Source organism: Pempheris klunzingeri, chromosome 20 (assembly GCF_042242105.1).
Source record: "Pempheris klunzingeri isolate RE-2024b chromosome 20, fPemKlu1.hap1, whole genome shotgun sequence".
NCBI classification, from domain to species: Eukaryota; Metazoa; Chordata; class Actinopteri; order Acropomatiformes; family Pempheridae; genus Pempheris; species Pempheris klunzingeri.
The window spans coordinates 2,109,955-2,127,473 of record NC_092031.1 but is presented as its reverse complement, the minus strand read 5'-3'; the positions used below and the strand labels follow the sequence as shown (position 1 = coordinate 2,127,473).

General features: G+C 44.5%; 1 protein-coding gene across 1 annotated transcript; it reads left to right on the top strand.

The window, feature by feature from the left end:
• The first annotated feature begins 261 nt into the window (after positions 1–261).
• cep131 (centrosomal protein 131) lies at positions 262–17,419 on the top strand. Its single transcript, XM_070851773.1, has 29 exons — positions 262–361; positions 1,255–1,451; positions 1,578–1,672; positions 3,302–3,413; positions 3,641–3,768; positions 4,168–4,272; positions 4,544–4,723; positions 4,838–4,955; positions 5,076–5,192; positions 6,098–6,290; positions 6,565–6,659; positions 6,762–6,890; positions 6,979–7,171; positions 7,297–7,394; positions 7,515–7,694; positions 7,828–8,019; positions 8,230–8,367; positions 8,471–8,596; positions 9,023–9,139; positions 9,859–9,961; positions 10,772–10,973; positions 11,158–11,265; positions 11,870–11,987; positions 12,115–12,189; positions 12,826–12,968; positions 13,165–13,342; positions 13,542–13,738; positions 14,487–14,547; positions 14,665–17,419. Exons 2-29 carry the CDS (start codon positions 1,266–1,268, stop codon positions 14,734–14,736), a joined length of 3,759 nt encoding a protein of 1,252 aa, XP_070707874.1. The 5' UTR covers positions 262–361; positions 1,255–1,265; the 3' UTR covers positions 14,737–17,419.
• Positions 17,420–17,519: the final 100 nt, after the last annotated feature.

Genomic DNA, 17,519 nt, shown 5'->3' with positions numbered 1-17,519 from the left:
GAAACTGATAACTTGGATAAAAGGTATTTTACCATCACGCCTCCTTTTGCAAAGTCAACCAAACCGTCGCTTGAGCCACGCCCCTTGGAGTCTTCATTGTTAGACGGACAGCTGTGCTCAGCCAATCAGATGCACGAACAGAGGGACAATGTTGTTTCTCCGCCAATCACAGACGCCGAGAGGCGGCGACTAACATTGTTGTTACCAGCGAGATGATGTTACGCGTTATTTGGTTCCCCGTATTTGTACACTGAGTCAACGGAGCACTTTCTCTGGGTATCAGAGGATTGAGTCGCGAATTAAAACACATCCGCGAAAGTGTACAACAGATTATCAGCAATGGTGGCATCCAGTTCGTGAAGTAAGTGCACTAACTCGCTTGGTCAGCAACTACCGTTTTTGGGGGTGATGGGAGAAACGTTAGAGACGTTAACTATTAGCTAGAAATGCTTCCTTTGACAAGATTTCCCCCGCAAAACAAGCTTTTATACCTCTAGCTGCTCCAAACCAACTTGATACTAATGATTGGAATATAACAGTTGACGTTAGCTTAGCGTGGCGGCAGAAAAGAGGTTAAACAAATCAGTGTAAGTTAACGTTATCACGTTTTAACGACGTTACTTTGCAAATCATCCTGATTTGCATCAGTTGGGAATAATCTGTAGCAGTCATTAAAGTAAGGACAGCGACAGTCACCGTTAATATCGGCATAATGACTGTTAGCTTACCGCAAAGGTAAACGTTACCAATGACTAGTTAGCTAGCAAGTGTAATGTTAACTAACGTTAGCTAACGACAGCTGTGTTTCTGCTGTTTCAGACGTGTTTATCACACTTGTCATGCTTCACAAGCTGGTTTTAGTGATGGGAGGATGAGGAGGTTTGCTAACAAAGCTAGCAGACACCTGCCACAGGGTAGTGTTGTCAGGAGCAGGCACATGTTTCAGGAGAACTTGTCTTCTATTCACCAATTATTTAACTGGGTTCCTATCTTACAAGATAAACACTTTACAGTAAGTAAGTGCTGTTAGTTCCTCGTTTGTGCTTTGATTTTAGCTTGTTCTTGTTGCCAGGTTTTCCCTGCTGCTGTGAAAATAGTGAGTGGTTTTGTTGTTGGTAACCCTGGGAGACAAAACAGTCAGGGGAAAGTGGCTGTTATTTCCTCTGTTGTTGTGGTTGTGCTGCTCAATCCCCTGGTGAGTACCATGTGTGGGCTATTGTGTCTTACATTCAAGCCTATTTTACTTTATTCCAGGTTTTCAGAGAATGCATGCAACACGTAGCCCTTCATCCATCCCGACAGGTGTCCCAGGAGATGCCTTGGACCTCAGCTTGTCAGGCTCCCAGCTCTCTATGTCCAAAAGACCCAGCAGTGCATCGCCAGGGAAATACTTCTCTCGGTCTGTGTCGGTTTCTGTGGCTAGTGACAGCAGAGGAAAACGCAACACCTTGGTGAGTAACTGCACTGCCACATGTACTAGCCAATCAGGGCCGTCTTTTAGGGTGCTTGTTTCCGAATCCTACATGATACCAAGTGTTTGGTCTTGCTTTTCATCAACACATGTTTTAAATCCACAGAGTGATGCCAGCTTCGGTAGCTCCCGCTCCATCAAGAACCTTAGGCGGTCCAACAGCACGACTCAGGTTAATCAGCAGGCCAACATCAGTTTAAGGTACAAACACACATGTGCATACACACTGGAAATATTTATGCTTGTAACACATTTACAAGCAGTAAACTGGTATCCCCTCTTGTTTCTCTGGGTCATTCCTTATCACTGACATTGAGACACTAAACTGCACATAGTACAGTATGTGCTGTTACATCGACTCTGCAGAGCTTCAGGGAAAAGTCAGTTAGATCATCAAATGACCTCTACAGTGACATACATGCCACTGAAAGAAGAAGGCCATGTTTTTGGAAGTGACAAAAGAATATGTGCATTTTAGATAATGTATGTCAGACAGTCTTGAAGTCAGTGCTTCTGTAACCAGGAACAATCTCTATACTTAAGCTGGCTTACATGGAGTCTTAGCTCTTAGAACCAGAGTGCTTCTCTTCAGTGAGCAACAGCTGGCAGCCCTGAAGCTTCAGTGGTTTGGACAATGGGAATTGTGGCGCGCCAGCTCCTGCATGATAAAGAGGAGAGGGAAGTTGGGCGACTGTTGCGAAGGTCGCGGGGTGCAGGGACTTGCTTTGTCCCAGGTTAGAGGGGGAGGGCCGGGACCTCGAGGTCAGGTTACCCCCTTCACCAGGAGCTAATGAAAGGAGAAGTGTGTGTGCACGCTCTGGTTCTATTGTCCGGCAGCTGCCGCCATCCCCCCTCCCCTCTCTCCCTCTGAGGATGCAGAGCAGAGGGGCTTTAAATTTTAAGACATTCTAAATACCTCCAATACCCCCTCCCAGCCTCTGAGTCTTTCAGGGCTATCATTGGGTCACTCACCACCCTCTCTCTGCTGCTTCCTCCCCTCCATGCATCCCTCTCTTGTAAAGCAAAAAGTAGAGGAATGTGCTGCCTGAATAGTGTTGTCAGATTGCTTTTCATTGGGCCAGCTGGCCTCACCCCCCCCCCTCCAAAGACACACACGTTCACACACATACACACGCTCATTTATATACTTAACCAGAGAGAAACACCCTGCGCAGCGCCGGCAGGCTGCAACATAGATACCAGTGGAGGCCCGTCCAGACAGGAGGTCACCCTACATCTGTGCTTCATGATGGGAGGTGCTGGTGTGTAAAGCTATTTGAAGGATGAATGACAGGCCATCGAGATCAACATATGCATGCATCCATTTACACGGAATCCATAATGGAGTTCCCCCTAGCAGACGGTCAGCTGCTACATACTGAATTCCAGCACTTGGAGGGGGGGTTGAGTCCCATTTCTGCAGCTGTCATTACAACATTTAATCACAAAAGCTGCCACTAAAAGCTGTGACTTAAGGTTCCTGCTTTGTGTTGAGTTGTTTAATTGTTTGTTGGGCACTACTAAGCCCTTGTTGCGTGAAAACTGAGCCCAGGATCTGCTTTTCCCGCTCTAATGCACATTTGAAATAGCAGCTACCATGTCAGGCTTTTTAAAGGCAAGAAATGTGCAAAAAATATATGTTTCTTTACCCTGCTCTTGTAGTTTCTGTCAGTCCATACACTTTGTGTTTCATTTCCCCAGGTTTGGACTATCTTTGATTTTTGTTGCCACCAGTGATCATTTGGTTGATGTTCAAAAAAAAAATAGTGCATTATTGTTCCACGTTAAACAATGGGCCTAATCTGTGGCTGCCTTGTGTGCTTTTCCTAGTCACGACGAGAGTGAGGACTATCTGTCCCTGTTTGACAGCAGCTCAGATGGACGCAAGAAACTGGCCAGCCTCAGCAAGGCCTCACCAGACAGAACCACATGGAACATCCTGGTATTTGCCATCAACCACACTCACACAAGACACTTGTCCACTTGTCATCACATTTGATTTAATATACATCCTTAACATCATATTATGTAGGATAATTACCTAAAACACAGCCAATATCAGAATTAGAAACCAAAAGTGTTTCCTCCTTTGCAAACAGTAAGAAGATATCTGATTTACAGGTAGTTTTACAATAGTTCAGGGTGTAACAAGTGTTTCCCTTCTTTAAGGATGATCAGCCTAGAGCTTTCCCCCCGCACTCGAGCTCCCGTAGTACTGGCAGCGTGGATTCTCCCACCAGCATGAAGAAAAGAGAACCTGGCATCGCTCTGGCTGCCACTTTCACTGCTAACAACAGGTGGGCAGCACCTCTGACACATTCACACACACACAGTAGTCCACGTAGAGCAGGGACAGGCCTAACATCAGCCCGGTGACTACTTGCACTGCTGCATTCTGGATGTCTACCTGCTTCTCACGTTTCATAGCTGTTGATCATGTCAGCTGATACTGCCTTCAGGAATTCCACCCACACTCTGGGACTGACACTGGAAGAAATTGTCCAAAAAAGCTTGTGTGGGCTGAGATTGTGATAAAGTCAAAGCAAGTACAGTATCTGTTACTGTAAGGCCTTTAAGGGTGTGCAGTGCAAAGGTGGCAGTGGCACTGTCACAAATTCCTGCACATGAGTTTTGCCTAGTTTGTAACTCAGAACTGTCTCCTGGAGAGTGTCATTGTGCCATTTTGTTTTTCTCAGGAGCAACAAGGGAGCTGTGGGGAACTCTGTCACCACCATCTTACACAACAACTACTCTGAGAAACCACTCACGCCCAAGAGCTCCAACCAGAAGCCGTCCTTTAAGTATGTCCGGAAATTAACAATTCCCTGTTCGATGTGGGTTTGGAGATTTTGTTGATGGCCAAGTCAATGAACTAGGCTGATAGTGGCCATAAAGAAGTGCTTGTAATTTTATTGAATGTTGTGAAGTTTCAGAAAAGTGGACAAATCTATTCTGATCAGTTCAAGATATCACCATCTTGAATTAAGATTCGCATTTCCATTCAGAGCCACGTCCTTGTCAAACAGTTTAAGGACCCTGTTTCTCAGAACTTCCAATCATATTGTCTTTCAGCAACATCCTGAAGGCCACAGCAAACGATGAGGTGTCATTGGAGAACGGTTCCCTGACGAAGTCCCAGAAGAATTTCTCTTCAATTTCATGCAGCTCCAACAACAAATCTCCAGTGTCAGCCCAGCGCGGCAGCCCCGTCCTGTCTCGAAGGAGGGAAGTCACTGAGGAGGAGGCAGAGAGGTCAGACCCACCAAACTGTTCTTCTACAGGGTTTTTACTGTGTGTTTACTAGTCGATTGATGATCTTTTGTCAATTGTTCTGTGACTCATTGCAGTTCCTTTGTGTATTTGAAGGTTTATTCAGCAGGTGAATCAGGCAGCAGTCACCATCCAGCGCTGGTACCGACGACATGCTAGGAAACAACACACTAACCAGGCAGCGCTCAAACGCATCCTTGCCAGTAAAAGAAAGGTATCCATCTGTCCCCAGGCTGCCTTACTCCTTACCTTGTGTTCTTCAAGGTCTCAACTGGTTTGATGTCTTTATTTCCATTGCTACTATGTTAACACTATCTGTGTCTCTCCCTTTCAGGAGTGGGAGGAGAGAACAGAGGAGGACAGTCGCCTGGAGCAACAGATGAAAAAAGATGAAGACAGAAAACGGGTTCGTGAAGAGAAAGCTCGTCTGGCCCGCCTTGCTGCTATCCAGGTGCCCACCTTTGATTTACTCCAAGTGGTTGTGGTATTGAGAAAAGAGAGAGAAAAATGCTGTTCTGCTGCTAAAAACGTTTATAATGTGTAATACAACATACTGTTCTTACCCATCTTAGTGTATGTATAGTTTATTAATGTTTAGTAATGTTTCAGATATCTGGTTTTATCTCACTGTATTGTCACTTACACACCTCAGCCTTATCATCTTCAAGTTTCACACACAACACTTTTGTGTTCTTCTCTCGTGATCTCTGTTACGCTGATCACTGGTTGTCTCAGATCCATTTAGGTATTCCACCTAATGATAAACAGACTTGGGACCTGGCCTAGACCTGAACCCGTACATGTCTCAGTCCAGTTAGACCCCTGAGGACCTCTAGTTTAAGCTCCATAAACACTTCCTCAGTAGCATGGTTGTGTATTCATATATGCTTGTATGTAAACGTCTGCATCTTTGAAATCAAATCCTCGGCATGTTACATACAATACAAAGACTCTCTCAAAAAATGTTACTCCCCGAGTGGATATGCTCCAGTGGCAGTCCGTTAGATAGCTGTGGACACTTTTTAGGCCTGAGTGACAACTCAACAGACAAGAATTACTATCTGTAGAAGCACATTGCTACTGCTAAAACAGACTAATCCCCCTGATAAAACTCAGTTTAACTCAACATTTTTGAGTTGAGTCTGTGCTAAAGTTAAGACAAGATGTCTAACTGTGGACTACATTTACAACCAAATTTACTCTACTAGCTCATACACTTGAAACTGTTATGTATATATTATGGCCTTATCCCTTCATATCGAGCACTACTTATATGAAGCCTCTTTGTGGATGCCGTCCCTGGATTATGATGGTTTACAACATTGCCCTGTGTCTCCCTCTGGTGTTGTGTGACAGGAGCTGCAGCAGAAAAGAGCCCAGCGGGTTGCAGAGGTGCAGCAGGCAGCTGAGGTGGAGCTGGAGAGCCTGAGACAGACCGGTGTGGTTGGACGCAAGAAGCCGCCTAAGATTACTCCCACCAACAAAAGCCCGGCCTCATTGAGCAACAACAGCCCGCTGTCACCCACAGATGTCAAAGCTAAGAACACAGGTCTGTGTGTCTGTTTTACTATAAATACTACATCATTCATTTTGAATAATTCTCTTCAGAAGCGGAGGTGTGTCTTGTTAACTGATTTTTATTTTCCTGTCTGGAAAATGATTGAAAGTTATTTTTTTCTGTACCTCAAAAGGTCTGAGAGAGAACTGAAATGATTTCACACATATAAACATACACTAGTAGAAAGTATATTGTCCTTCTAGTTCTTGATACTTTTGTTGTATAGAATAACTCTGGTATCTTATGGTTGGCAATGTTTCCACAGACTCCAATTTGAATGTGGTGGTCGACTTAGGTGAGCTGACCTTTAGAGCCATTTCTCCAGCTTTGTCCAATCACAGAGGCTCTCATTGTTCCCAGGTAAATATCTCTGTACCCTCATAGCTCACCTCTCCACTTCCTTCACTCTGTCTTTCCCATCCTCCTGATATTTAACAGATCCTCTCTGTTTCTCCCTTGTAGGATCAGGAGGACAGAGCAGAGGTAGACGTTTGCCTGGAGCAGCAGCACCAGGAGAACGACAGGAGATTGATTCGCAAAGAGAAAGCTCGTCTGGCCCGCCTCGCTGCAAACCACGTGAACACATCTGATGTACGTGTTTCGTCATCCAATCACATCATACTGAGTTTGGTTCACAATTCTTGATTGTCTAATGTCTCCCTCTGATGGTGTTTTACAGGATCTGCAGCAGAAAAGAGCCCAGCGGGTTGCAGAAGTGCAACATGTCGCTGAGATGGAGCTGGAAAACATGAGGCAGATCGCTGTGGTTGGACGCAAGAAACCGCCCAAAATTTCTCCCACCAACAAAAGTCCAGCCTCACCAAGCAACAACAGCCCGCTATCACCTACAGACGTCAAAGCTAAGAACACAGGTCTGTATGTCTCTTTATTCCTACTAAAGAGCATCTTCATATACAGGTCAGGTTTGTGCCGATTTAACATGGAATGTTCAGGATGTGAACCCTGTAATAACTGTACTGGTTAATTGTTTCTATAGATTCCAATTTGAATATTGTGGCTGAGTTTGGTGAGCTCTCCAGCTTCAGAGCTGTTTCCCCGGCTCTATCCAACTGCAGAGGTTCCCAGTGTTCCCAGGTAAATCATTGACTGCACTTGCATCATTTAAACTGCTAACCAGTGGTCCACCTGCAACATTTTAAAGTAGTCCTTCTGTTTAGTCCCATTTCAAGCCTGTTTGTTATCTGTGTGCCCCAGGAGATCCTGCAGAGGTCGGTGAGTGTGGAGGACCAGCGGCAGGGAGCTTCGTCCAGCAGAGCTCAGTCCAAAACCACCCTCAACGAGCTGCTGGACACCCTGAAGCTGTTAGAGGAGGAGCCAGAGAGGCTGTCGGAGCCAAAGTGCTACCGCAAAGAGAAATATGCCTGGATAGATGAGGTGAGACTTCCTCAATGCAACAGTACATGTTTATCACCTGAAGTATTACGTCTTTTTTCTTTGTCCAGATTGAAACCATATTAATTTGATTATGCCATGACTGTTGCCTGCATCTCCACTGTGTCTAATAAAGGACGGAGACTCCAACTCTCTGACCACTGACAACCTGGAGCGTCACGGCCAGCTGAGCCACCACCCTGCACTGCCAGATGGGGGCGCCCTTCTCTCTGAGGCCAAGCTGCAGAGCATCATGAGTTTCCTGGATGAGATGGAGAAGTCAGAGCAGGAAAGACCGCGCTCAGTTACTTCAGGGTCACACAGAGAGGTCAGTGTTTTTATGACTTTATTTTTAGATAAACTAGTCAGTATATTAATTAAAATGTTGGGTGGATTGTTTTATAATTCAGTCGATCTAAATCTGTCCATTTTCAGATTATATTAATTCTGGTGTTGTTTAATTTCATGATTAATATCAAAGTGCAAAAACAGTTTACACGTGTCAAGTAAACGTTGGATGGATCCTCTTTGTTCTCAGGCTGTGCTGTCAGAGGAGGAGCTTGTCGGCGTGGAGCAGGCGTCCGCCACGGCAGCCGAAGTAACTGGCTCCATGATGAGAATCAAGTTGGAGCTGGAGGAGAAGAAACGCACCGTTAACATGCTGCAGACCGCATTGGTGGGTGAAATGCACACAGTTTTGGTCACGTTAGCTGCTGTGATATGACAGGACCTAATCCTCAGGTTTGCTGATCTTCTCTATCTCCTCTCCTGTCCAACAGGCCCAGCAGAGGGAGCTGACGGTGAGACATGTGAAGGAGACTGAAAAGGAGCTGAGCAGAAACTTCCAGCTCCAGAAGGAACAATATGAAGCCACCATCCAGAGACACCTCACGTTCATTGATCAGGTAGATCCATCCAGTCAGTACAGTTGAAATTCTTCATTTAGGGACAGCAGTATATATTACAATACACCAGGATGAAAGCAATTTTATATTACCCTGTCCCCTGATATTTTTTTCAAAATTTAAGAACTTAATACCTTTTGGGAGAAGTTAAGTGTGCACAAAAGAACACTCAAAAAATACTTGAGAGAAAATAAGTTAAAAAAAAATTAACAAGGCTTGTTAGAATAATAAAACAACACTGTAGGGTTTTTTCTGTATTGTGGGGTCATCAGGAAGTAACGAGTGCATTGTGAGTTCTATTTTTACAAGAACAAGTGAAACTCTGCCCAGAAGAGGCTTATAACTGAACCAAAATATATGCCAGTGATTGGTTTATGCTGTTTCCATCTTGCCTTCTGGTCTGAAATATGTTCTGTCTTTCTTTAGTTGATCAATGATAAGAAGGCTTTGAGTGAGCGATGTGAAGGAGTTGTGGGAGAACTGAAGCAGGTGGACCAAAAGTACACCAAGAAGATTGCACAAATGCAGGAACAACATGAAATGGTGAGATAGCTAAACCTACACAACAACAATAATCGAATGTTTCCATGAAAATTTGAGAGTTGGCATGTAACTTCTGTGTCTCCGCGTCTGCTTTGCATCTTGTGTGGTCGTCTTGCTTTCTTGCAGTGCTGCTTTTGTTTAACTGTCTTCTCTCTTTTTCCCCTTTCTTCCTCTTCCTTGCTGTCTTTCTCTGTCCTTGTCTGTGGGTGTGTTTTTTTTTCCCTGGCTTTTAGGTGTGGCAAATTCTGGGTCCCTTGTGCGAGGTAACCTACTTTTCTCCTCTAACCCAGTCATCCTTGGCACGATCATCTTTCTCATTCTACCATTCCTTTGTCCTTACATTTGTCTGTTCGTCACAACCTCTGTTGGACAGTCTGTCTGCATGTGAGTGTCCTCAGTCTTTTCTCATTTATCTCTCGATTCAAATATAAAGCTTTTGTTGCTTTCTGTTGTAAGGGTAATCGTCTTGCCTGGAATTTATTTGAACTTTCCTCTTCCTCCCATTACCTGTATAGTGTTTTTTATTTGACTGTTTTGTATCCTGCTACATGCATAGACTCTTGAATTTGTGTAAGTTGTCGTCAGCATGTAAAAACTGAACCTGGAACCTACAAAATACCCCCCTTGCTTTAAATAAGACAAATACCCTACAAATACCCTGCTGCTGGTGTATCATCGGTCCCAAAGCAGCATCATGATTTACCCACCTCCCTCCACAGGAAATCAAGAAGTTAAAAGAGCTAATGAGTGCCACAGAGAAGATCCGCCGGGAGAAATGGATTGATGAAAAAACCAAGAAGATTAAAGAGATCACTGTGAAAGGTACTGTAAACAAACCCTCAGCTCGAAGCAGGAATCTGGAATTAAACCATCTGTACCAAAACTCTGTTAGCATAGAGCATGAATAAAACAGATGCATGTAACATAATGAGCTCTTCTATTGGGGATAACTATTCCTCTCTGCTGTTATCAAGCACACTTTTATTTACATCACAATCCTCTACTGTGCATGTGTCACACACCCTTTAGGGGAAGTGTGGCCTTATATAGTCCACTGGTGGCTAATCGTCATTGTATTACTATTATTGTGCTTACTTGCACTATACGTTTGCCCCTGTTTGGATACACAGCTGTCTGCTTTGATCACTGATCTGTAGCACATCTTTGGATGTCTCACCTCACATGACTTCTTGTCAGTGCTCCTATCAGCTCTGTAAGGCCGTTCAGCAGCTAGTAGCAAAATATGCCATGTTATAAGTGTGAAAGTATTATTTGGATTGGTAAATAAACTTAAATTCTTAAATTATACTGTATCCAGAAGTTGGTTATGCAACTGCAAGTCTTGTAACAAGCCATGCAGTTCTTTTTCCAAAAACTTGCAGTGTTGTTTCCCTCCTTTGATGAGCTGATTCCATGAGAAGTCACAGACAGTTGTCAGCCAGTGCTGAATTGTTTGTACAGCCACAGAGCTTGAGAACCCTGAATTGTTTGTATTTCTTTAGCTAGTGACTCCTTAGGTATGTTTACTTCTATTTTCACCAACAGTAAAAAAAAAAAAACAGTAATTATCCCTTTTTCCCTGCAAACTTTATCCAGCCACAGAACACAAACTGCTTCCTGTTCCTCCCTCAGGTCTGGAGCCAGAGATCCAGAAGCTGATTTCTAAGCACAAACAAGAGCTGAAGAAACTGCGGACGCTCCATGAGGCGGAGCTGCTGCAGGCGGACGACCGGGCGGCCCAGCGCTACGTCCGCCAGTGCGAGGAGCTCCGGCAACAGCTGGAGAGGGAGAGGGAGGAGCAGTGTCAGAAAGAGAGGGAACTAGCCAAACAGAGGTAGGCATGTCACATCACCAACATTCAGATTTGCCTTCTATACACGAGTACATGACTTTCACTACTATACTGTACTTCCTGTAATTATATATAGCAGCAACACGCTGACACACAGGGATTATTTTAGCAGCCGGTGTACAGTCATATTGAGGTGTGTGTGTCTTTTTGTTTATGTGTGTGTCAGATATGAGAAGCAGCTTCAGGAGGAGGAGCTGTCCCTGCAGCAGCAGAGGAGGCGTCTCTATAAGGAAGTGGCTGATGAGAAAGAGAGGCTTGCTCAGCTGGCCGCAAGGTAAGCTCAGGGGAAATCTGAAGGCATAAACCAGATTTGTCCATCTTACAAGAGAACTCCTGAGAAACGACTGTGATGCAAAGTCCTCAAGTAGCTGGTCATCACTAAACTCTCCAGAATAAAAAGCTGAATCAGTGGAATATCACTAAAATCTTGTTTGTGTCAGAGCAGAGAAACACCATCCTGCTCCTGCTGAGGGTTTGTGCTATGAAGTCTGTCTCTGCTATAATCCTGCAGGGAATATAAACCCGACAGGTTTATTTTCTCTAAATAAATGCAAATGCAATCTGCTCAGCTGTTAAACAAGTGACTGTTAGAAGATAGAGGACTAAAATTAGCTTTACTAAATGCCATTAAATTAACATTAACAGCAAGCAGGAGTGTGAGCTAAAATGAATGTATGCATTTGGATGCATACTGTTTATTGGAACTAAATACATTTTATAGGCATGGTTAAACCTCAATCAGCAACAGTAATGTTGCTCTTAATAACTTACCAATTGCAGATTTTGTGTCCCAGCTGTATTTTCTATGGATGACGTACTGTATGGAGTAATTATTGTAGTTCTCCTTTTCAAGGCTCTTCTTTGTTTTTCCCGTGCAGGCAGCGCGCTGAGCTGGAGGATCTGCGGAGGCAGCTGGAGGAGAACAGCTCTCTGGCTGGACGAGCCCTCAGAGAGGAGCTGGACAAGAGCAGAGAGGAGCAGGAGAGGAGACACCAGGTGAGGAGTAGAAACGGTGAAGAATAACGTCAGGATCATTCCTGTCTAGTATCTCTATCGACATCCATCAGACATCTAAGGCAGATAACTGGGCTGCAGCTGGCTAATTGAATGTTTATGTAATTAGGTGGAGATGAAGGCTTTACAAGAGCGCTTGGACATTGAAAAGCAAACCTGGGAAGAAAACTACAAGAAAAAAGAGGTTTGTTGATATTCCGAATCTGTGCACCCACGTTCTGCTTTTTTGTTCTTTATCTGCTCTAAAGCACTCCTTCGTTTGTTTACAGTGAAGTGAAACAAACCACAGAGCACCCATAAATATTAAGTATTGTGCTCATAGGACCCTGTAGCCCTCTGGGTCACCCACTTATTTCATGTTTCAAGCCAAATAAAGAATTCTGGCGTTTCTAGTGCAGCTGAAAAGGTGAAATGTAACTGTTAGTGCAAAAAGAACAGAAACTGAGCTTTTATTCTAAAAATGGTCTTTTTCCATTGGATGTAGTGACATAAGCATGTAGCACTTATCCAGCTCTCTGAAGTGCAGCGAGGTGAGAAGGACCTGTTCTTTCCTAATCTACCTAAATGTAATTTGGATGAAACCTTCAGGGTGTAAATCCAATTTAATGAAGAACAGAATCAACGAGTGAGGAGTTGTTGTGAAAATATGAATACAGTCAGTGGAAATCTTGTTTTTAAGTAAAGAATACATTTTAAAAAAGGGAACTAATTTCAGATATATGAACCTGAGTGTGTTATATTGCCATTTTATGTGTTTGGTGTCTGTATCAAATGAGAAAGCAGCCAGGGACAGACAGCATGTGTGTGCGTGTGTTCACAGGAAGCGTGGCTGCTGAGCCGCGAGCGCGAGCTCAAAGAAGATCTGCGACGAGAACGTGACAAAGAGATCGAGCTCGCAATCTGGACGCTGGAGGAGGAGACGAGCAAGGACAAAGAGGAGTGTGAGAGGGCTGCTGACAACAGGTGTGTGTATGAGAGTGTGTGTGGTGGTGGTTTACACAGATACTGTGAACTTGTGTTTGCTTTACCAATAAAGATGTTGACCTGAAAAATATTTTGGATGTGCACATTGTTCCCTTTTATGTTTCTACAATTCCTCTGGCGTGTAAACGTCAGCCTCACCAACAGTGTTAAACCATCAAATTCACGCTGTTCCCAGGGTGAAGCGTGTGAGGGAGAAATACGAGGCTGAGCTGAGGGAGCTGGAGCGCTCTGAGAGGGCGGCCATGGAGAAACAACAAGAGCTGAGGAAGCAGCAGATGGAGATGGAGGGAGAGCTGATTAGACTCCAGGCCGTGCTCAGACAGAAAGAGCAGGAGAATGAAGAAATCTCACAGGTAAGGAGCTAGTCCCTCTCATTAAATCATTTATAAAACCCTCGAGCCCCCTGCTCTTTCATCTGAAGGCATCAAATTATGTTTCTTCTTCTTGTCTTCAGTATACCAGCAAATGGCAAGTCGACAGAGTTTTTTCACATGTTTACAAAACAATACAAAAGAACTTCACATTCCATTCGAATTTCCATTGTGTATTCAGACCAGGGACAAGCTGGCCGAAGAGCGCCGCAGCCTGGCGGAGGTGATAAGGCAGGAGTTTGCAGACCGACTGGTTATGACGGAGGAGGAGAACCGCAGGATGAAAGTGGAGGTGTCAGAAGTCAGAGCGAGGCTACGGCTGGAGGTGGAGCGGGTCACCAGGGAGAAGGAAGAGGAACTGGCTGAAGTCCACCAACGGTAAGGTGGAGGGGAACAGAGCAGCTTTAAAAGTATGGTTTGTCCATCCATCACACCCTGATAACTGAAGCCATGGTGCTTAAGATACTGCTAGGCAGTTTGGGCTACTGCCTCTGTGTGAGACAAAATCTGATGAATTTAGATCACCAATTGGCAAATCCAAAACCCCACCAAACTTTCTGTAAATCTAAACCCCTCTGTGTGGATTTAGGCCAGCCTCCAAACTTTTAATTTCATGTCTGGTTGGAGGCTAACTGGCTCCTTACAGTTTTGCTCTGTTCAAGGTGTAAAAGGAAGGTTTGACAATGGAGCTTTGTGGCACAGAGGAAGAAGATATGTCAGGCTTTGTTGCACACACAATACTTGTTAGTCGAATAATTTCACCTTAACGTGAGACTTTTATGCTTAGGAGAATGACCGAACAGTTGGTGAGAAAATAGTTGAGTTAATGTGAATAGTCACACTTTAAACCTTGTGTTATTCATTTTTTAGTTTTTATGATTTGTTTGGGTACGTCAGCTTCCCAGCAAAGCTACTAACATGAAAACAGACCAAAGAGGTTCACGCTCAAACCAGACCAAAGCCAAGATCTGTTCATTTGATCATTTGTTGGCAAACATGTTATTGTTGAAGAAGTTAATTGATGGAGCAAAACATGCAGTCACTGCTTGGTGTGTTTGAATGGGAAGCAAAGCTTCATTTTGTTCAGCCCCTTATTGTTAACATCCTCTTACGTGTGAATTGCTAGAGTGAAGGCGGCCATCTTGAAGAAGGAAGAAACTGTCAATCATCTCCGAAAGCAGCATGAGGTGAGAAGCCTGTTGGGGCACCGGCAGCGTCTTTCTGTCAGAGCATGATTAACAATAACACACATGTGGGGAGAGATGATTGACAGCATGTGTAAATATCACCCTCTCCTCTGATAGGCTGCCCTGAAGAGGGCAGATCACCTGGAGGCCCTGTGGGAACAGCAGAGGAAGCAGCTGCTGGAGAAGTGACTAACAGGAAGGCCTGGACCTCTGCTCCCTCCCTCCAGCGTCCCTCTCTCCCTCTGCTCTGAGCTCTATCTATTGTGTCGCTCAAGCCCCCACCTGATTTTTTTTTTTTCTCCTTTGGATGTTGTTTCTGCCAGCAAGACTGAACCTGTGGAACTTCAGAAGGCTGAACAAGTGACTGAACCTTGTCCTACCTCATTTGAAAAGTACAAAATGGGGAAATGCACTGGGCATCACTGTATAGCCCCCCCAGACATGAAGGACTGTGTTGTGTTGGAACTTCCCTAACTTAAACGCCACAGACCAGGTGGCACCAGATAAAAAAGACTATATTTGCTCCCCATTCTTTTACTCCCCTTTGCAGAGAAGGATTGCTGCATTTTTTTTTCGTGACTGCATCCCCCCACCTACCCCCACCCCCTCCCTCCTCCCTCCTCCTTCCCCTCTGCAGTCTGTGGGTGCAGGAATGCCTCCACGTTCCCCACAGAGCTGCCACAGAGAACAGTTCCAGATGTTTCTGAAACCAACTGAAGCCTGCGCTGGTGTAAAGTTGGAGAAGCTGGAGGGAAGGGGGCTTGGGGGGGAGTCTCTCTGTCTGGAGGACCACTTACCACCGAGGACTAAGATCACTCAGCATCAGAGATACAATGAGAGCTTCTATCTGTACCAAGTCATGCTCCTGGTGGCCCTTTTTTTCGGTTGAGTCATGTCTTTTGTCCCGGTGTCCTCTTGAGGCGAGTGCTAATTACAGGATCTATAACTCCACCCTCGCTGCAGCGCTGTGACCAGCTCTAAACAGTTTGTTAGGTGTGTCTCCAGCCAAAATTTGGATCTAACAGAGAAGTTGGCAGTAATATACTAACACTGGTTAGAGGCTAAAGTTATAGAGTGCATGTAGAACGTTGCTAGAAAGAGCTATAGTATGAGTTTGCAACTTAAAGGAAACCGAGTGAAGAAAAGTGGGACTGATGACGGCATGTTTGAGGTCAAAGACAGATGATTGCTGAGTGGCTTTGAAAGTTTCTGAATGTGAGGGGAAAAAAGAAGAGGATGGGTGGGCGGGTTAGAGGGAAGAAGGAATGCGCATAGAAAATGTTTATAGGATTAGGAAAGCAGAGCTGGGACAGAGCGGGGTGGTAGGAGGGTCCGAGGGGGCACGAGGCATGTGACCAGAAGTACGTCTAAAGCCGTATTGATTTTGCCCGGCCTGATTCAGAGGTTGCACCGGGACAAAATGCGTCAACTCAATGGGCAGAGAGTCTGCCTGGAGTCACACACTACTCCTGCTCTGTTTTGTAATTCTCTCAGGAGCCACCACCTCTCAGCACTTGCACATTTGTATGTCATTTCTTTTTTTCTCAAATGTCCCTGCTTCTTTTTTCTAATTTCTTAATCCTTATAATGAATGAAAATGTTTGAAAGCCAGTGTCGGTGACACAAAACGTCTTTGTGGATAAGATTTCCCTTTGAGCGGCCCATAGCATGAGTTGGTGAGGGGTTGGGTCGGGGGGCTGTAACAAGAGTTTGTGGTGCAGAGAGAAACTCTAAACCTGGAAGTAAAGCCTGTTATTTAGGTGCAACGTGATGTGAAGGACCACACTGAGGTGATTGTAAAAGCCCCACATATCAGAAAATATTTATTCTGTTTCTCTTTATTTATTTTCTGTTTTAGGACTCTCACTTGACCTTTGGAGTGCTCTTGGTCCACAGAAATGTTTCTGAAAGCTGGTCAACACTCACACACGTGTTTTTAATTCGTTTTGCAAAAACACTAAAAGTTACTTGGCAGAACTGAAAGCTGCCAAATGGCAAAACCGTATAATTATGCCATTTTTAGATGGTTTGAATATAGTATGTCAGGTTTTTCTGACATGGAAGTTGTCCGAGCCACGATGTAAAGGCTACATATGAAGTGTAAAGGAGTAGAAGGATACGGGGTTAACGTGCACAGCTTTATGGATAATACAGTTTCTGATCTCAGAAGCATTAGATCGGAATGATTATCACATTTGCCACTTTAGTAAAGAGTAATAATGTTAAAAACCAAATACTGAAATCACTTCCAACCCCACTGATATATATCAAGATAAAGTCCTGACTGCAGACAGAAATGTGTCACTGTGGTTTCATGGTCACTAACTGTGAGTCATGAGGACTTTGGTGCAGAGGCCTGAAGGCCACAGTTTGCTCGCAGCCTCTCGCTGCTCTGCTGGTGTTGGCACAGCAGACGGGGGTGGGGGGCTGTTGGCCTCGAACCCGGAAGGGTGACGATGTGAGTTGGCATTCCTTGTGCATGCCCGTCCTACAAGTGCCAATTAGCTTTGCCTTTGTGTGTATGTGTGTGTTTGTGTGCCCACCATTCCTCCCATTTTGACCCGAGATGACCCTTGTGGTGTCAGATACTCACTCGTACTTACACACACAAGGCGCCCTTGTTTTTTTATGCTTCATTTATAACTTTGTATACAAACCATTCCAGCTGTCATCAGTAATTGTTGTTTTTGTTCCATTCCCACATGTATAACCCTCTATGCCCGAACATGTAGCTCTTAAATACACTGTTTTCTGATCTTGTTTTAGTCTAGTTTTTATTGTTATTCATGCTGATGGTTCGAAAAACTGTGAAGATGATGGCGACTGATCTGTCAGCAAAAAAGAGAATAAAAAGCGAAGGCTGTTGGGAAGACGCACTGTGTTCCTCGTTTCTGTTCCCTGTGTGAAAACAGACAATTGTTTGCTTGTTTCTGTCCCTCGCCCTCCCAGAACATAACTCATGGGTTGAGAGA